Source organism: Pieris brassicae, chromosome 1, assembly GCF_905147105.1.
Source record: "Pieris brassicae chromosome 1, ilPieBrab1.1, whole genome shotgun sequence".
NCBI classification, from domain to species: domain Eukaryota; kingdom Metazoa; phylum Arthropoda; class Insecta; order Lepidoptera; family Pieridae; genus Pieris; species Pieris brassicae.
In genome coordinates this window covers 21,659,227-21,680,968 of record NC_059665.1, presented here as the reverse complement: position 1 = coordinate 21,680,968, position 21,742 = coordinate 21,659,227, and the positions used below count along the sequence as shown (strand labels likewise).

At 35.4% G+C, this 21,742-nt stretch overlaps 1 protein-coding gene across 1 annotated transcript; it reads left to right on the top strand.

The window, feature by feature from the left end:
* LOC123711913 (probable aldehyde oxidase gad-3) lies at positions 1-20,078 on the top strand. Its single transcript, XM_045664774.1, has 18 exons — positions 1-61; positions 4,058-4,227; positions 5,959-6,119; positions 7,115-7,452; positions 8,741-8,967; positions 9,175-9,277; positions 9,899-10,023; positions 10,978-11,268; positions 12,083-12,364; positions 12,749-13,017; positions 13,666-13,742; positions 15,882-16,038; positions 16,397-16,580; positions 17,289-17,484; positions 18,350-19,119; positions 19,263-19,452; positions 19,698-19,808; positions 19,971-20,078. The coding sequence occupies exons 1-18, from the start codon at positions 19-21 to the stop codon at positions 20,042-20,044; spliced, it is 3,768 nt and encodes a 1,255-aa protein (XP_045520730.1). The 5' UTR covers positions 1-18; the 3' UTR covers positions 20,045-20,078.
* Positions 20,079-21,742: the final 1,664 nt, after the last annotated feature.

Sequence of the window (21,742 nt, the reverse complement as noted above, 5' to 3'; positions counted from 1 at the left end):
GTCTACATCCTAACAGACATGCCATGTATAGAGTTTACAATAAACGGAAAAATATGCCGCGGTAAGTTGATTTAAATTATTTAAACAATTGCGCTCTTAAAGTAAATAGCTTCTTAAATACAGCGATTACGTTGTTGTAAATAAATATACAGTTCCTAAACAGGTTTAAGCCCAAATTCATTATTATACATTAATTAAATTATTCACATAAAACTTAGGTATTTCCAAAATTAAAAAAAGTAACATAAAATTGGGCTTCTCCGTCTCCATATCCCATTCTGGTGTACTTTTGCAAATCCATTTTACTACCTAATGTGCTTAATAATTGGTTAGCTATGTGACTGATCAACCTGGAATACCCTCGATCTCCGTCGTTCGACAACTGAGCGTTTCTAAAGGACACTACAATGGAACCGACTGCCCACTGAAGTATTTCCGAAGCAATTGCACTCAAAGTCCTTCAATAAAAGAACGTACCAATTCTTAAACCGGCAGCGCACTTGTGAGGTTTTTGGCAATGTGTCCATGGGCGGCGGTATCGCTTAACATCAGATTAGCCTTCTGCCCGATTGTCCCTTGTTACATTAAAAACAAAATACGCAATTTTTAAAGCGATATTGGTTCGTTTCAAAAGACTGAATGACACATTTCATCAAAAATAATTATGGAAACAATACCAAATATGGCTAAAGTCGATGTAGTAAATGTTAATTTATGTAAATTGTGGAGTTGTTTAGCTTTTAGATTTATATGATTTTGTAATTGGTATTTTTTTGTCGGAACAAATTCTTCATATACACTTACAAAACTTACGTATCATAATAATTATGAGAGGTATTTTGTATTGATTATTAGTTCTTTTGCGTACTGTATGACGTAGTTGTTGTCAATTTTATGTAACGGTTACAAAAAAATAAAACAAAACAAAAAACATTTTACATTAATCATTTTTTGATTTTCATTCGTTACTTAGATTCGCATTCTTGCTAATGGTATATTAAAGAAGTTTCACTTAACTGACATTTACCTTGAGAATCGTAATACCGTATGGAAATTTACAATAATTTACTCACATCTGCTTTTTGAAAAGTATTACGTTATATAAGAAACGTTATATGTGAAGGTTGAAAAGTATCCCCAGAGCTGGCGGACAGTGTCTTTGGAACCTTTGGAACCTTTAATTATATCTATTGATCTAGTCCTAGCTTACATAATTATATAATAATATACAATTTTAACATAGTCGTAATTATTAATAGTTTCAACATAAACATCGCCTTTTGGGATATTTTTTATTTCGCAATCTCAAAGGTGTTTCAGTAAAATCCTCAGCAAACGCCGTACACCCAGCGGCATCTGTGTAAACTAGACAAGATTTTTCATAAGGAAACAAAATTAAGTGTTTAATTTAACCTCAATTTAATTTTAAAACGATACAACTAATCATATTACTCCATGATGTAATGTTCTAATTTTAAATACATACATATTTTATTAATAACTTTTTGGACTCGTCTATCTACATACGCGGCAAGTAAAAAACTAGGAATTGGCAATGCGCCGTTTGTTACACGAAAAAGTCCGAGGCTCTTTTGACTCTTTCCCAACTTGTAAACTTAACTATTGACTCTCCATAACTAGTCCTACCATAAGGTCTGATACAAATTAAAATGCTTTTTTTTCAGCTTTTCATTTATTTTTAATTAGTATATACTTTTAAGTAGAATTAATTTCAGATATTTTTTTTTGTGTTAATTATCAAATTACAATATGAAATAGGGTGTTAAAGAAAACAGGATTGTTGTGATCGCCTTGCACAAAGAGGGTATGGAGACGTTGGTCATATTTCAGTCTACAAAAACTTGGTGTCAGCCGTATGTTCGTATAACGTACTATCAACAGATACAACAACACTTCGTCTGTTGAAGACCAGAAAAAACTAAAATGCTGGTAAATCAAGAATACGAAGTCGAAACCCCATTAAGGAGAAATGAAGATTCCCGCTAGGACACTGTCGCGTCAATCAATATTTCAATGTAAATCAGTATTTACAATTAAAGAGAGTGGATCTTTCAAAACACCTTCTGTCGTGATAGCACAGAAATATGCTCTTTACCGATGAAAAAAATTTCACAATTGAATAACACAACAGCAAAATGTTAAAGTGTACGTCCGCTTACGGTTCTAAAGATGCTGCTCAAGTGGTCGGAACGGAACAACGTAGCGTTTGGTGGGGCGTGTCTTATCAAGGTGTGTAACTACATGTTTGTGAGAAGGAGAGAAAATTTCAAGTGTATCAAGATACAGTCTTAGATCATGGTTCACACCATCTTCTCAGCAATACACTATACACAATACACAAATTACACCGTGGACTTCCAGCAGGATTCTGCACCTGGTCACAAGGCACGAACTACCCAATCCTAGCTAGAAACGAACCTTCTGAACTTTATAAGAGCTGAAGACTGGCCCTCATCCAGCCCAGACCTCAACTTTTTAGACTTCAAATTATAGTCAGTTCTAGAGGATAGGCTTTCTCTAAAAAACAGCGACATTGAGTCTCTTAAAAAATCTTTGGAGCAAGGATTGGCGAAATTTCCCTTGGAAACAGTGCGTAAATCCATAAATTCGTGGCCAAACAGATTAAAAGCCTGTATTAAATCCATTTCGAATAGAAGGTTGTTTTTATTTTTTAGCTGAGACTTTAATAAATATGTCGGTATAAATTTTAACAATATTACGTTACTTAATTTAAAGAAAAATGCATTTTAATTTCGAACAGAACTTGTGGCTATACTACATGGTGCTCTATCAATAATCTTGAGCTTGGATTACATCCCAAGTGAACACCTATGTTTTTAAAGTAAGTTAAAATATTTAATCCACAAGGACATGTATGCTAACACAATTAATACTACATTTAGATACTTTCGCAAAAAATAATCTAAGGAAATATACGTTCTAAGGTGGCTATCAGTTAATTAAAAGAAAATTACGTAAATAAAGATGTAGTTTACGTCAGACAATGTAATTTCTTTTACTAGTGTAAATTAAAACCCATTAAGCATTCTGGCATTTTTTAAATTAACTTTGATGATTTTTTAAGGTGATCGGCAATAAAGACAAGGTATTTTTACTTAAAAATTAAATAACGATACAAATGTAAAAACCTAATAGCGATCCACAGCTGTAATACAATACGTTCCTACTCTTCTGCAATGTCTCTTTAGTTCCCGGTTGTTTTGTGAAGCAGGTTTCTTTAGAACATCCCAGACAGTTAAGCATCAATTGGATTGAGGTTAAAAAGTTCGAACTGGCCAATCTAAACGACAGATTCCAACTTCTTGCATGTACGCTTCCATGTCCCCATTTATTACAATATTAAATGCACACCGCATTTAATATTATACCCTTGTACCCAAATTCGACCCTCCGCCATAAGGAGTGATTTAGTAAAAACTTACGTCATTACGCACGCATAGCGTTCCCGTTGTCTTCGCAGCACTCGCCGGCGTCGGCACAAAGAGATTCTAGTTTTATCAGACAATACTAGTCCTCCATAGTCCATAAGGAACAGTTTATAACAAACTGAGGTCGAGTAACACGGTGCTCACGGAATGATTCAGAGCCCGGCGTTTACTCCTGATAATGGCATCCAAAAGCCTCGTCCTGAGCGTATACAAGTTAACTTCTACTCCTTCAAGGCTCTTCTGTTGGTCCACCCTTGACGCCTTACCATTCTGCGTATAATTGTATTCCTGAACCAGGCCTTCTTTTGAAGGAACCCGTCTCTAGATACCTTTGCCAAGTCCTCTGGACAGTTGAACGATTCAAAATTAGCCGCCGAGACGGCTGTAATTCTACGGCCTGTATTAGTTATATTTACGAGGTCTCTCATGTAGAAGAAAGATTATCTCACTCGTTTTAAGGTTTTTACGTTTGTAACATTGTTTTCATTGTGCCTGATTTTTTTTTTGCAAAAGAGTTTATAACCAAATGATCATCGCCAGTCAGACGCCAGTTTTTGTTTTGAGCAAACCTCATACATTGGTTTCAGTGGACAATACCATCCCTCGGCACACTACACTCAATGCATACATACGCTATTACCTGGGTTTGCCCGGAACCAAAGCGATGTGTCACCAGGGCGTGTGTGGCGCTTGCATTGTAATGGTCCACGGCTTCAGGGCCACTTCTGGGAAATATGAAACATTTTCTGTTAACTCTGTAAGTTTAAGACTTTTAATTAATATGCGTTGAATAATAATTTATCTCAGAGTTTAAAAGCTGATTAAGCGGGCGAAATTCAACTTTAATTACTGTATGGTTATTACCAGTATTTTATTTAAGGTTGGTTAGTGCGCGATTTGTTCGCTACCACTTGCTCATAAGGGAAATGTAGTGAGGTAACCGTCATGTCTTACACCCGTCCGAAGTCTGATCACGAGGTCCTATTAAGAGAATGGATATAGAGGATTTGTGTCGCTGGTCTTAACTAGACCTAGACTAGAGATTAAAGTTCTTACTCGTTACAGAACTTATATTTTGGTAAAAGTTTATCTTTTAATTGGTCCTCTGTAAAATATATTAAAGAATTGAATAGATTAGAAAAAAAAATACTAAAGTTATCTCTCTAACGCTTTTTGTCCTGCAATGTTACCACTAATTATGAATTCAAATGGGTGTTGCAATATAGATGCATTGTGTAACAACTCCCACGCATTAAAATTTGATAATTAAAAAATTACAATTATAATTGCTCATTTTCCAGTTATTAAAATGAATTAAATACGTTCGTAATACGAATATTATTTTTATGATTTTCTATCAACAACAAACCGAAGGAGGTTTTCATTATTATGTTTATACAGCTTTTCATTATTTTGTCTATTTCATGTGGTTCGATTAGTTTTGAGAATACATTTTGTATATTTAGTTTAGAATTAACTAAAGAATTTGCTTATCACGCTTAACCAAGTAATGCGTATCCATTTGTTTCAAGATCTCTATCAATTAAAGTAGTTCACGTTCAGATTGGCAGACGATATAAAGAGAATACTAGGCACAACTTGGACAAGAAGAGCTAACGTTAGAAAATAATGTATGCAGCTGTAAGAGTGTAAAACGCAAATTACCAAAACGTAGATTACGTTAGGTTGTGTAACATAAACAAGTGTATATTATACTGTGTGTCAGCAATAAAAGCTTATTAATAACAGTAACGTATATTTAAATTAAAAACTATTTCCAGCCGTATTTATTCAATTGTTTCCCTACTTCCCTTTTATATTCTTATATGATATTCAACTCACAAACACAGTCCTAGGAAATGTATAGTTAAGCCTCTTTGTTTACTTAATATGTTATATAAATTAATATGCTCTTGTTGGAGCAGTTGGTTCTATATTTTTTTAGCGCGGAAATTAAATCTATTGTTCTAATGTTAACGTAACGATAAAATAATAAAACATAATACATAAATATTATATTTAATGAAAACCTTATTAATATACATTTTAAATCGATTCATGTCCAGTTTTCTCTGCTTTGTTGTATTGCTTTTAAATAGGTCTAATTGAAATAAATGATTTGACTGACTTATTTTAAAATTTACATTAAGAACTTATAAATACACTGCCATAAGGACCGAACTTTTTAAATTGGTTTTAATTTAATTTATAGAAATTTTTAATTGTTACTATGTGTTTTGAGAAAATTGTAAATACTGTATATTTGATTTATATAAAAAATATATGTATGAAATAACGTTATAAAATAATATTATTTGAATTATCTAGTTTGACGAAACTACAAACTAAATTGCATCCTTTAACCAAAGTATTCTTTATTACACCATGAACAATATCTTGGAGACAGATCAAAGTATCTTTGTGTGTAGTGGGAATTATAAGGGGGAAAAATATAAGACAATATCACAAGTTTTATTTAATTTTTCAGTGCCTGGTGCTCGCATTATCATGTCATGGGTGGGAGATTACCACGATTGAGGAGATTGGAAATAGACGCAACGGATATGATGCTGTCCAAAAACGAATTGCTAAAAATTATGGCACCCAGTGTGGGTATTGTACCCCTGGGTTTGTGATGCATTTACATAGGTAGCTTTCATATGATAACGTATTTAGTACTAAGTTAAATAGGGATACATCGATACGCCTTTTTGCCGATACCGATGCCAATTCTTAGTGAATTAAAATTAAATTAAGGTAAAATATATCAAGTTGAACAAGATTAAGTTATTAAAATTAAGAATCAAGAGTAATAATTAAATTAAAATAAAATAAATAACTCTTAATAATTAAAAATAACATCGATAAGATTTTTGTAATTTTGTATTTTATTTAATTTCGTATCGAAAACATACTACGCGCATAGCAGTAACTCCAATGTCTAGCGAAATGGAACACGCGGGGATAAAGCGGGTGAGAGAGACAACAAACTGAATAAAAAGCGGGGTATCCCCGGGCATAGATAGTCCGTGCCTCGTTTACAACGAACTAGATCACACAAGATTTTTAAAGCGCGTAATTTATCGTGTTTGTAGTGATTATATGTAGCGTTGTATATATATTTATAGCATTGTATCGGTAATTAAAATATCGCCCATATATCGGTATCGGATGCATCCCTAGTTGTGCGGCACTTAAGCACACGAATGTTGGAGCCCCGGCCAATGGAATTTTCTTTATGTGCGCGCAATTCACACTAGCAAACGGAAAATCTTGTAAGGAAACCAACGTGACTTAGGGTGACAACATTCGTATGACAAAATCCGATAATCTTACTTTAAATACGGAGGTATTTAAAACGGTGCAATTTTTATAAATTAAATGTTAACAAGAAAACAAGTATTTTAATTATATTTGATAATATTATCTTCAGCGTAATTGCCTTTTTTTAATACATAAATTATACTGTAGAAAGTGTGTTATATCATGTGATATTGTAGTTTAATAAATAAATGTCACTTACATTCGTTTGTATATTATTGTTTTAGCTTAAGTTGAATTTTGTTTTATCTAAACAATTTGGCTGTATTATATTGTAAATCAGACAAATATATAATACTTAATACGGCTGTTTTCTATTTTAGTCTTCTACCCAAGAAGCTGCAAATGAAAGAACTAGAAAACTCGTTCGGTAGTAACACTTGCAGATGTACTGGTTATCGTCCAATTTTGGATACAATTAAATCATTCGGATCAGATGCCCCTCAGATCGAAGATATTGAGGAGCTTAGAATTTGTGAGAAAAAATGCGATAGAAAATGCTCTATAAGCAGTGAATGGAGTGTTCTGGAAGAAAATGACGAAGTTATTGAAATCGATTGTGGAAGTGAGAAGTTTTATAAAGTATGGACAATTGAACAAATATTTGAGGTTATCCGAGGGCCTTGTGAATATAGATTCGTTGATGGGAACACTGCTCAAGGTATTTTTTTTAAATTGAAAAATATCTACTGTGTATTGAGCGATTTTGTTAGTAAACTACGACTACACATTTAATTAATAATTGTAACGGATATAAACGCGAAGTTATTATTCACATAACGTAATTGTCACATTTATGTGACCGTGGGGTTTGGGCCCGTCGCCCGTTGCTCTATGGTTACTGACGTTAATGACGCTGACTAAATATTCCAAGTTGTTTGCCAATTTGAAATATAAAAAAAAAAATAGGCTTCGCAATTATTTAGAAGGCAATTTTTATAAACATCTTCCCTAGGCTTTCTTATTACATAGCTGATAACTCAAATAATAATGCTTAATCTAATATAATAATAGTATTAAGGATTTAATATACGCTGAAAACCCAATGTATGTACATTGAAAACCTTATGTAAAATAATAAGTAAATTGTTTTGTGAGAATTACTCGCTCTATTAACCCACAAATTCAGACAATTCGCAAGCGATAATTTGTAATTTGACGGAGTTTTGTAACCGGAACACTAATATCCTGATATGTTAGGTAGAAAATCAATTTTGGTAAAATCAGTAAAGGGTATTTTTATTATGATAACTTAATAAAATAGTAAAGAGGTGTGCGGAAAGAGGTATTTCTACTAAATTGATGATGATGATTTTTTGTGATGACAACACTGTACAACGTGAGCAGGAGTAGGATGATAAGGATTGTAGGTGCTTATTTTTTGTAAAAACAACCTTGGCGATTTAAATGAGTAACGGAGAATTTCTTCTCGTCCGTTCTACGCATTTGAGAACTAGCAGTAAATGCAAATTAAAAAGCTACGTTCGGAAGTTAAGTGAACATGAACAAATGATATTTTGACTTTGTAACATCGTTATAGTTTGATCAAACAAAAAATATATGTCAGAGATAATGTAATAAAAGAACACGATGTCATTTGTTTTATTAGAATGGCAACACCATCCAATCAATGTATCAAAGTTAATTTGTTAGAAGGGGCTTAGTCAGTAGAAAGGGGATGTGGGCCATAGTCAGTAGAAAGTCGAAAACTAAAGTTATATGAAAATGACAGTTCTTGTGGACAAATTTTCATACAAATTTTGGTATTCGAATTTCTACATACACTACTGTTAAAGGATATTGGCTAAGCCCCCAGTTGCTGCCTAATCGGCGCCTGCGCCAAACCGATTCTCTTTCCGCACAGCTAAACAGGTCACTTCCCTTTTTTATAGGGATATAAAATGGAGTCGAATAAAAAACCAATCAACTTCTTTACTGTGATTTTTCAGGTGTTTTACCAGGTTTCAGCGACTACCCTCCAGTTATAATTGACATAAGCGATGTTACCACATTAAAAAAATATTATTTCGACCAAAACTTGGTTCTTGGTGGAAATATTTCGATCGAGGATTGCATTACAATATTCAAAAAGGAAGGTCAAGAAAGGGAGGAATTTTCATATTTGCTAGAATTCGTTAAACATTTGGATGTTGTTGCTCATATACCTGTTAGGAAGGTAATGCTCGTTTATTTATTGTTATAAAAAAAGATTTTTTCTGGTATCCGAACCTGCCTTTTTTTTTTTAATATGGATAAGCCACATTTCTGTGCCGGTAATTTTTTTTCTTAAAGTACATAGGTGTGTTTGTATTTTTGCTTTTGTTATATATAGTTATTAGGCAAGATGCAATTTACAGATACTATAATATATAAGACATTTCAGATCGCCTCATTGGCCGGCAACTTAATGATAAAACATATAAAAAGACATTATCAATCAGATCTTTACCTGCTTTTCGAATGTGTAGGCGCAGTTGTGACTATAAGTAAGTATTTTTTACTTGATCTTGGATAAAAATAAATCAGTCACGCTACAACCTTGTTAGGCCTGGGCCTCAGATTTCTCAATCTGTTTTTTTTTTTTTTTTTAATAATTTTATGGCCTGGTAACGAGACCTTTAAGCCAAGTCTTATTTACGGTCACTAATTCACATGTTTCTCAATCTGTTTAATGATCATTTGTCATGTCACGTAAGCTTGGATATTCCAAGTATAATATAGATGTTGATGAAAGTGTTTCGATTGATAAACGAGTTACGCTATGAGGGAGATGTTGGTGGGTTTATGATGATAATAATAATAATTATTAATCTCCCTACATAACATTTCCATAATAATGAGGCTTGAGACCATTCAATGTTGATAAGGTCGCGCCGTGCCATCCGGACGTCGATTTATTTCTCATATTTCTCTCAAATTTTGAGCCGACACTTACCACGAACTGTCACTTGACATGTGGAAGTTATACGTATTGCGATTGGCGTGTGTTACGCTTAGCGGTACAAAAAATACTACGGTTGGCCTTTTTATCAATATTAAACCATTATTTTGTATTATTTGTTCCAATTTATAATGAATTTAGTTATTATTTGGTATTTGATTTTCAGAGTCCGAAAATTCTGAACTAACATTGACACTCGCAGAATTTTTGAAACAGGACATGAAAGGATTTTTGATTACAAACTTCAAATTGCCACCATTGAGCAGTGCTCACGTTGTGCGGACTTATAAGGTAAGTTTGAAGTCCCATTTTTAGTAATCTATAACATTCTATGAGCCAAGAATTGCCCGTGGAACCATTCTATTTCTGGACCAAGTATGTAACCACTCAGCGACGTAAGGATAGTAATTTAATATAATATATATTCATTAAAATTTGGGGAAATTGAGTCGAAGTGAGACTCAAAAAAATTTATTGCGTACCTTTATTTAAGAAGCTCAAAATTTTATCTCTTACCTGTATTTATATTTTAGAAATGTCCATATTCGTGAACAGAAACATGCAATATATTTTTAAGTCGAATGTAAATGTCGAAGTTAGAAGTAGACATGGGGAGAAATTGGCTATGCCAAAAATCAACCTGGAACTATTTAGGAACAACGCCTTTTGTATGGCAATTAAGGTTTACAATAATTTACCAAAAGAAATAAAAGATCTTTCGATTAGTCTTTAAAAATCGACTTGGTGTATAAGTTTTAGAAAAAAATCATTATTCTATAAATGAGACACTGTAGTTTATATAAATTTAATAACGTATGATATGTGATATGTACGATACAAATAATATAAGAATTGACCAATTCATATGACTAATAATGTAAAATGTAAAACTCCTTTAAAGACAAATTGGCATTGTGTGTGGCAGAATATGCGAACTTACGATTGTACCACCTTTTTCATATTCTTGCAAGAAATTATTATGATTAAATTATAAAAATGTAATTTAATTAAAAAATTTAGGGTTCATTAAAATTTAAAGAAACGGAGAGTCATATATCTGTGACTGTCGTCTATTCTATGCCATTGATTTGCGAAATATAGAAGCATTAAATTAAAAAAAAAATCTTTTAGTTCATAATATTGCTGACAAGTTACCTATACTAAATGAAACATTTTTGTTTTTCTTTCCTGTTGAGACAGTCTTTATAATATAATGGCGTGTAGAGATTTTTCGGTATTTTACAGATTACACCAAGAAACCAAAACGCCCTAGCAATTGTGAACGCTGCATTTAATTTCAAAGTGAACCACGACACCTTAGCAATCGAAGAGGCGACTATCGTTTACGGTAATATTACCGAAACGTTTGTTCACGCATTCCGGTGCGAGAAATACTTGCAAGGACGCAACATGTTCAGCAATGGCTCATTACAAAGTGCCATACAAATTTTGAACCAGGAAATACAGCCAGACAAAGTGCCGCTAGAATTGTCTCCTATGACCAGAAAAAAAATTGCTATTGGCGTATTTTATAGGGTAAAGAACTTATATAAATTATTCGGCAATTTTTGCTATGTTTCATATATAAGGTCTTACTCATTTAAGTTAAGATTTATAGTTATTTTATTGTTTTCAGACTCTATTGTGTTCGCCATAACTGTTGCATATTCCAATTTTTTGAATCTAAATTCATCAATAAATATTACCATTTATTTGAAATAATATTAATAAAGAAACTTAAATTAAACGCAATTACTTTAGGAACGCACTTGCAAACCTTCTAGCAATTTGAGTGTCCATGGGCGGTATCACTTAACCGCACCACAGCCTGCCCGTTTGCCTCCTAAAACATAAAAAAATCCATACTTTAAAATTACACATCACATGGGTGTTAGTTTATCATTTATTATACTTAGTCTTTTTGTTTTACATAGTCTACGTTATGAATTATTATTTTCATTCGTGTTCTGCAGTATGGTAAGTAGGGTTAGCATAGTGCCTTCAGCGTGCGACTCTCATCCCTGAGGTTGTAGGTTCGATTTCCGGCTGTGCATCTATGACTTTATACGTGCACATTTAACATTCGCTCGAACGCCTATTTCCCTATTAGATTGACAAATGATCACGAAACAAATAAAGAAATCTGGGAGCCAGACCTAAAAGGGTTGCAACGCCACTGATTTATTAAATTATTTTATTAGGATCTTTGCTTTATCCATCCATTTCTCCCCAGGAACCTTACAATGTCGTCACCCCATTGCGATCTTTCCATGTTTCGTTTTCCTGAACCTTGCAATATGCCTGTCCGTCTCAGTTAACGTAATTATTTGAAATAGCATTTATTTTCCAGTTCATCCTCAGTATATGTCCGCCCGAACTTTATCCGTACTTTTACGCTTCTGGGGCCACAAATATTACGCGGCCATTATCGTCTGGAAAACAATTATACCCAACTAGTCCCGACCTATACCCACTTACGAAACCGGTACAAAAGTTGGAAGCGATTATACAGACTTCAGGTGAAGCGGCCTATGTTAATGATATGCCGCTGGGATTGAACGATGTGTTCGCGGCTTTCGTTTTGTCGACGGTTCATGGGGGAAGTGTTGATAGTATCAATTATGACATTCTGGTAAGAATAATTTTTCTAAATATTTCGATACTTTTGACAGCTATTTTTATATAGATTTTTCATATATACGTTCAACGTAGAAAACGCGTTATGACATTTTTTTTACAATTCAACGAATATAAAAAAAAACAAATGCCCTGTTTTCTCATACAAATAAATTAATTCAAATTTTGCGAATCGTTTAAGATCGTTGAACCCTTCTAATCAAGGAAACGAGAAAACTACACTACAGATTGGATACATATATCCAGGAATATGACCCCTATGTAATGTATGTTATATATCTTAACAAATGTATTGCGCATCTCTCTCTGACGAGTTGCGTTTATGCTGTGAAAGAAAGGGATAAAAAATGGCGGGTAAAATCCTGGCCTTAATTTACAGGAAACCCCCGGCGTTGTAGCCCTTTTAACAGCCAAAGATATTCCCGGGAAGAATTCCTTCGGCTTCCCCGGGATACCTCTACAGGAAGTGGATGAATACATCCTCGGAACTGATGACATTCAATATTGTGGCCAACCTATAGCGATCATAGTGGCGGCATCAGAGTATCTAGCGGTCAAGATGGCTGAGAAAGTCGAGGTTACGTATAAAAATGTCCCGAAAACACCAGCCGTGATTACCATTGATGAGGCGAAGGAGATAAAATCGAGGTAAGTTAGAGATTTGGGATACCTCGTCTTCTACCGTGTTTACCACGGAGAGAGTTTAGAGGAATTGTTCGGATTTACACCGGCGGCTGAGTGTTATCGTCTGATGTCGCCATACGAAATACCACCCATATCACCTCAACTTCCATCGTTCCACATCGGAGCGTTATTTCTGGCCTTTGCCGTGCAGTATCACTATGTTAAACCAGCTGCCTACCGAACCAATTCAATAAGACAAGCGTGCCAATTCTTAAAAGGGCGAAACGCACTCGCGAGCCCTCTAGCATGGAGTGTCCATGTCCATGTATCATTTAACATCAGATGAGCCTCCTGCCTTTCTGCCCCGGTTCCATAAAAAAATTCGCGTCATTAATCCTTCTAATCTTAGTCGTCTATTTTTAGATCTAATACATTTTAATACAATAAAAAAATAAACCCCAAATTAATAGCCATCTTTGGTTTTCTATGTCAAGTATTTTTTTTATTTCATGCATTAAATAATACTTATTTTATGCGAAACATTAATTGCAATTATTTATTGTCACGACTGCACGTCAACAACTCGGATAACATTGTTAAAAAGGCTAGAATACGTTGTTTATTTTCGTAAAAGAAAAACATATAAAAAAATATAAATATTTTTATATATAGGTATAAAGAGGGGACAGCTGATGCTGAGAAGATCGTGCCAAAAGGCAGAGGAGAAGATATCAAAAAAGTTATAAAAGGTATTTACACAATCACTGCGATAATATGACCCTGAAACAACAAAGTGATACTCTTCCTCCGACCTGAAGGATCCTCCTTCCAGACTAACCAGTGACAGGGCCAAAGGAGAAGTTGTATACATCAATCGATTACAATAACATTGTTAGCTATTGATTGTAGTAATTAATAATATTTATGACTTACCCGATCACCTGAAGCCTAGGTTAACCTAGCTTCTCGTGAATCAAACCTTAATTCTCAGCCGTAAAGTATATAAGACCTCCATGAGTGAGTAAGGAAACTTCTATACATAACTTATTTTAAACATGCATTTGCGCCAATTAGATTAATTGTTTTGTCTCTCCTATCCTCCTATGAGACTTGTGTATTCAACACATCTTTTTGTTTGAAATTGATCATATTGTTACGAAGACCGGTCGACTGCATGTTTCTATATTTTTTTCCACTAGTTAGAGAACTTTTCAGCAGGCTGTAATATGATTTCTGACCGTTTCAGGAGAGGGTCAATCACATATTAGAAAATTGTAATTTTCATAATGTTACCCTAGTTTTCAGGAAGCTGAAACATTTTTTCAGTCAGTTTCAGAACATGTGTAGTCGATTGGTGCAGTTTCCAGGAGACCCGTTTTCAGGCGTTTTCAGGCCTAGGTATACCCCTTTGATGAACGAATATTCTAGACCGAACTTTCTAGGTGTGAGACAAGGACGAAATGATATGAGAGAGAGAGAGAGAAGATCAGAACTTTCTCGAAACTAGACTGAGCACTCTAGAACGCCGTACGACAAGGACGGAGCAACGTGCGAAAGAGACAAAGAGTGCGGACGTTCTAGAATTGTGCAATCGCTACTCAGTAGCAAGCCCGCCTAGAAAGATCTCGAATATTGTTCAGAATTATTCCCAGGGATATATAAGCGAGCCGAAACGCGACTAGTCGCCTTTAGTTTTGAATGCGATAACACGAGAGGAACACCAAAGCGATAAAGTGCGAATAAAGTGAATACAAGTGACAAAGAACTGTGTGAAGTGTGCAATAGTGAAGTAATAAGTGATTGTTTTTGTGTACTATAAGTGCATCTCTGCTATTAATTTGTGCCCATAAATTCCTCATTTGATTTACCAATAAATAAACCCTTGAAGAAATCCACGGCATTTTCTATCCGATCCCCTAGCTCGTAACAATATGTTCGTATTGTATTCTGTTGTCAAAGCGTTTGACACACGATCGTCTTATGTATCGCACTAGCGCGTCTTGGCCGCACGACCAGGCCGCAATGTTCGCGGACAAGCACAGCGCGCTTCAAAATGGACGTTGAGGAAATGGCAGTGCTTGTTTACCTCTCAAGTTAGAAGCGAAAAAAACCAAAAAAAATATGTTAAATGTTAATATAAGTTTATAATAATAATACATAGCTTCAATCCGTTTAAAAAGTGTTTTCTTAATGTGTAAAAGCTATGTTTACAAAAGACAATACCAAAAGTTAATATGATAATTAGCGACCAACCGCAGTTGCGTCGTTTCGATCTCGTCAGTCGCCTCGGCTTGATGGAGCCGCTGGCCGCCTGTGGCCATGCTCCATGGCGATTTTGGAATAATATCGCTATCTTGCTGGCCGCTGTTACCTGGCCGCTAGTGTACTATTGCCCTGTTACATAAAATATAGTGGAGCTGACACTCCACTCACTAATAGACTTAAAAATTAGTGTTTATGGTAGCAAAAGTTAATTTCCTATAGCGATATCCACCTCGACGTTTTTGTATTTGTGATATGTTCTTTGAATATCCGTAACACTGATGTCAAACTTGGAAGAATGATATTTAACTTTTTTTCTTAGATTAAACACAAAAGAAAGTGCGACTCTACGTGAATTAGGATCTAGCTTATACAATAATTATGGCTACAAAGTATATTATGTTGACTTAATTTTCTGCAATACTAGTGAATAGGTAACTTAGGTAATGTTAAGCCTTAGTTTTCAATAATGTTTTGACACTGTGTTCGTGTATCCGCACACTTATACTTATACATACCACACTTACACTTATATTCATTACTAGGATTTATAACTCGAAAGGTTTAGTTCTGTTTAGGCGTCTTATTCCTGTTGTTGTTTTCTATTAAAATATTTGTAACTTCAGGTAAATACTACATTGGTGCTCAATACCACTACTACTTGGAACCACAGACATCCATCGTGGTGCCGGTCGACAAAGGTTTTGAAGTACACAGTGCTACACAGTGGATCGATTTAACACAGATCTGTGTTGCACGCTGTTTGGGAATTAAGGAAAGCGAGTGAGTGTGTTCTCTGCTGTATTTAAATCGGGTTCAGAAATTATTTTATTTAAAATATATTTCAAGGTAGAAGGGGTAGGCAGAAACCACAGATTACCACAGTCTATCGGCAGACCAGTTAAGCTTTGCTTCACGTATCCTTGTCACTACGTCCTCATTTAACGAACACTGCTGACTTTTCTCAGTATTGCTTATCCTATCACGCAATGTTATACCACACATACTTCTTAACTCATCCACTTGTTCTACTTTAATTATATTTCTGCAATACCCTACGCACTCCCCTATGTACGGCCAGTCGAGCCTGGAATTAAACGGAAAAATATAAAAAAATAATTAAGAAATTTATTTCTTCCAGTGTTTTGGTAATAGTTCGTCGCTTAGGCGGAGGTTTTGGAGGAAAATTGAGCAGGTCAGTTCAGATTGCGACTGCTTGTGCGGTTGTCGCTAAGAATTTGAATCGGCCTTGTCGGTTCATATTGCCCTTTGGTACCAACCTCGCTAGTATTGGGAGAAGGCCACCAGCTCAGTGTACCTATGAGGTGAGCGTTTTTATATGCTTTTTTTTAAATATAAGTAGTTTTTCTTTCTTCTTTTTGGAGCAGAAGAGCAGGATCAGATCCAAAAACACTGTCAGAAAATACTAGGCACATTAAATTTTTTTTAATGATATAACACCAATGTTTCTGGCCGTTCCGAAATAAATATCCTTTGTCATTCTTTGACTTTATAAATCATGAAGTTTTATAGTGGTCATATAATAAAATATTTCTTGTTACGTAAAACTAAATCTTAAGGCCCTATCTCAGCATGAATTGCTGTATCAGTGTTTTGGGGTGGACTGCGGTGCGCAGTGGAGAGCTGGAGCACTAAGGCGCGCCAGCCCGAAATAACAATTAGTTACGTAAAACATTAAATTAATGTAATTTTATCAAACTTTTTTTTGAAATGGATTACTTGGCTTACGATACAATATATCGTGTAAATTTCAAAATCATGTTCCATACACTTTTTCGTCATAAAATGAAGCGTCAATAATTGGCTATGTTTGATTTTTTTTTATCGAGGGAAGTATTTTAAATCGTGTTGCGATCTTTCAAAATGGATACATAAACTACTCAACTCCACCATATATTTTTTCCATTCGCCCTACCTCAAGAAACGATGACAAAAAATGGAAACTGACAATAGATTTTTTGGAGTTTGGCTACCGTATAGGCCCTTGAAATAAAAACATGTACATCAATCAGGTTGGCGTAGACGAAGTGGGCAAAATTCAATATCTCGACGCAACCGTAATCCAAGATTATGGATGTAGTAAAAATGAAAACACTTTAAGTTACGTGGCGGGCGGATTTCCAAATTGCTATAACACTGATTACTACAATCTCAAAACAGCTTACGTCATCACTGATCTACCTTCGAATACCTTCGCTAGAGCTCCTGGTAAGTTTATTTAAAGGAAATATTTTATTACAAATGATGAAACTTTACACAATATTTTCATTTGAATACACATGGATCAACGTGGGCTGTAATGCTCCTCTAAACAGATCTCTACCTGCATTGAACGACGCTCTGAGTACACGCGCAGCAGATCCATTTAAAGACAGTCTCCATGTCTTCAGACGTAAGATGCTGCAGCCACTGTTGATCCGTGACCAATAGTGACCATTGCATAGTAGACATAAATTAGAATGTTAAATTGTACAATTGTATTTTTTGGTCTAGTTTAATGTTTAAGTTATTGTCTCTTTATCATCGTAATGTTTCCCCTTAAATGTTGTGCACACTTGTTATTGATGGACATGCATGTATCGTGTGGTTATATGTCGTGTGTTTTCTGTAAGTGTTTGTATGTGTTTCGTTAGTGTGCCTTTTAAAATAAAAAATAAAACATAAAAATAACATATTATCTCAATTTAAGTACTGTTAGTAAATAAAGACGCAACTGATGTTCTGATACTTTAAGATTTAAAAAGGTAACTAAAACTCGTTTAGCACTACCTACACATTATACTACATTGTGTACAGGGGCGGATTTTCTTTCAGGGCTTTTTGGGCAGCCCAGTGCCCCGTGGAAAAAATAGGCGATAAAAAATATCTTAAATTAAAGAAATCCAATCATAAGGTTTGATTCCCTGACATCAATCAACCCATATGCGTCGATCGAATGGGAGAGAAAATTCGCGTCGGTGTATTTTTTCGCGTATGCGTCCATTACGGGGGAATTCCCCTGAATCCCCTTCAAGAGCCCCACAAATTCATGATTCGCCCATGATAGTGTAACTTTAATTTAATATTATTTCAGGCACATTAGAGGGCATTGCCTGTATCGAAAATATAATGGAACACATAGCACAAGAGTTAGATCTGGATGTGACAGGCGTCCGTCTCGTTAACATGAGAAAAGACGACAACGATATGCCAGAACTTATAAACGAGCTGAAAAAAGACTCGGACTACGAGGAGCGAAATTCAAAAATTATACAGTACAACAAAGACAATCGCTGGATGAAGAAATCGATACATATAGCCGTGATGCTCTTCCCAGTTATATACTACGGAAATTATTCAGCCATTGTCTCAATTTATAGAGGCGACGGGACAGTGACTGTCACCACGGGTGGTATCGAAATGGGTCAAGGGGTAAACACGAAAGCTGCTCAAGTATGCGCCTACAAATTGGGAATTCCAGTGGACATGGTATCAATTCTGCCAAATTACTCGTTCGCGTGTGCTAATGGCGTGTTTTCCGGCTCCAGTATTGTTAGTGAAAGTGTTTGTTTCGCGATAATAAAAGCGTGTGACGAGATTCTGGATCGAATAAAGTCTTTGAGGAAATCGCTATCAAATCCAACATGGCTGCAGCTTATTCAAGCAGCGGCTGATCAGCAGATAGACTTGTGTGCGGAGTACATGATGAACGATAAGGAACCGACGTTGGCAGGGTATAGCGCGTTCAGTGTTGCCATTTGTGAGACAACATTGGATGTACTGACGGGGAGATTCCAAATTGATAGAGTTGATATTTTGGAAGATGCCGGGACGAGTACGAATCCAACTGTGGATATTGGACAAGTAAGAGATTTTGATAAAATTTTATCTTTGCAATTACTAAACATTTGCCACCACAATGTCTCGATCGTTTAAGTAGGTTGCGCGATGTTTTTACAACTTTAAGATTGTTAAATCTTGTGATAAAATATAATTTGTATTTAAAGGTGGAAGGCGCGTACATACAAGGTCTTAGTTACCACACAATGGAAGACTTCATGTACAGTACTTATGGTAAACTCCTGAACGATAGAGCTTTGTATTACGATGTATTTCTGGCAAAGGACATTCCCGTAGACTTCAGGGTTAAGTTACGCTTCAATTCGAAGAATCCTAAGGGCGTTTTGGGATCAAAAAGTAAGACAAAATTTTATTTAGCATGATAATGATTTGTATTAAAATTATTTTTGGAAACACGGGCTTCAGGATCAAAATGTTATGTTGGTACAAAAAAACTCAACATGGGAGTTCCATTTAAGTTTTTTTCTCTGTATGTATATATATATATGTTATTTTTATATATATAGAGTTCTTTACTGTTTGGTACGTGCTTAAAAATAAACTAAATAAAAATATTCTTATATTTAATGACACGTTTTCAGCTGTTGGGGAAATGGGAATATGTGTGGCGTATGGCATCACTTATGCATTGAGGAAATGTATCAATGAATCAAGAAAAGAATCTGGATATCCTGCTAAGTGGTTCGATTTTGGTAATATTTTTTTTGTCTTAAAGTTATACTAGGTAGTAATCAAAGCCCAATTTTAAAATTCTTTAAGATCCGTATTTTTATTTTCCATTAATGGTTTGAGTTTAGGGACAGCCAGGACTCAAATCTTCCTAATCGAGTGTTTACGAGAGCTACATTTTTCAGAATTTCCGCGCAACACAGAATCGATATTGGAGGCATTGGACGTGCATCTAAATGAATTTGTTTTAAACAAATGAAAATGACTTGACTTAATAAAGTGTAATTATTCTTTGTGTGTGTTTTATACTTTCTTTATACTTTAACATTACATAATTTATTTTACACAAAGTATTTATTTAAATTTAATGGCGTTGGAGTGATTGCGTGGAAAAAATCCTGTAAATATTGAGGATCACCATATTCATTGGCTAAATAAAAAAAATTAAGATAGCTCCCATATTGGGAGCCTATTTTTTGCCAGTTTTACAATGATTTACTTTACCGTATGAGTAGAACTTATACTAGAGTACATAGAAGTTCATTGGTGCGTAGCGGTGATTCGAACTTTTGTCTTTCCATCTGTAAGGGTTAGCTACTAACTACTGCTTACATCAACATAACAGGAATTATTACGACAAATCGTATCGTGGGGCACAAGTCAGTCCATCTCAATAAAATCAATATCAATCAATCAATCTGATCAAAGGATCCTCTGTCATCACGAAAGTTGGCGAAGCGGAAAAGAAGACTATAATCTCTACTGACGGCAGTATTTCATCTAGTATGCCCTGGGGTCACGTCATTTCGACGGACACCGTCCCGTACACGATATTATCAGAAATCGACCCGATATTGGGAGAAAGTTACCCCGTCCCTGCAAAACAAAGGACGGAAGTCGGAGGTGATTTGGCGAACCGTTTCGAATGGAGATATTTCTTACGAAGACTTCAGTCTAATAAAGGGAAGAGCAGTAAAGCAGTGGCACAGATTGGGCGAAAATTGAGAGTGAACGGGGAAAATCTACTCACACTTGAATACGACCGAGATACCTCCACCGTAGCTATATTTATGGACGACAAAGTGGAACTGTTAAATGTTACCTATGACAGAATGGCCAGACCGGTACGCTGGGGACCGAGAAGCGGAATATTTGCTGATGTTGAGCTTGATTATGATAGGTTTAATAGATTGACAAGCTGGCGGTGGGGACAACTCAATGAAACCTATGGCTTTGATAGAGCGGGAAGACTGCACGAGATTCGCTACGGCGATGGTTCCTCCCTAGCCTACTCTTTCCGAGATATGTTCACGAGCCTACCGCTTAAGGTCACCACGCCAAGAGGTAGCGACTACTTACTGGACTACGATGACTCTGGTGCATTGCAGAATCTTACAACACCACGAGGTCATATTCACACTTTCGCATTAATGACTTCTTTAGGCTACTTCAAATACCAATACTTTTCACCGATGAACAGGCATCCATATGAGATTCTGTACAATGACGATGGATATATCTTAGCCAAGATATTCCCTCACCAATCAGGTAAAATATTATACGTCTACGACAACTCTGGCAAATTGGAAACAGTACTTGCCGGAGCCTCGGCTATTCGTTACGTGTACCACGAAAATACTCATCTCGTTAAAAATGTCGAGATAACAGACCCTGATAACGAATTGAGGCAAGATTATAAGTATCATGCTGGAATTCTCAAAGACGAAAAAATGAAATTCAGTTCCAAGAGTGGCATCAATAACGCTCATTTCAAATATCAATACGATGGCAATGCGCGACTTTCGACGATCGACATGAACATCAACAGTAAAGAAATGCCGCAACTCAGATTGAAGTATAACCAGAATCTGGGTATTCTAGAAGCCGTAAGCGATTTGAGAATCTACAGAAACACCTTTAACAGATCCGTAATGCAAGATACCAGCAAGCAATACTT

Excerpts from the sequence above, each read along its gene's own strand:
- LOC123711913 (XM_045664774.1), top strand. The coding sequence starts at position 19 with ATGCCATGTATAGAGTTTACAATAAACGGAAAAATATGCCGCG. Across the intron at positions 13,743-15,881 it reads TATCAAAAAAGTTATAAAAG|GTAAATACTACATTGGTGCT; the intron begins GTATTTACACAA and ends TTGTAACTTCAG. Across the intron at positions 19,809-19,970 it reads TGCTAAGTGGTTCGATTTTG|AATTTCCGCGCAACACAGAA; the intron begins GTAATATTTTTT and ends TACATTTTTCAG.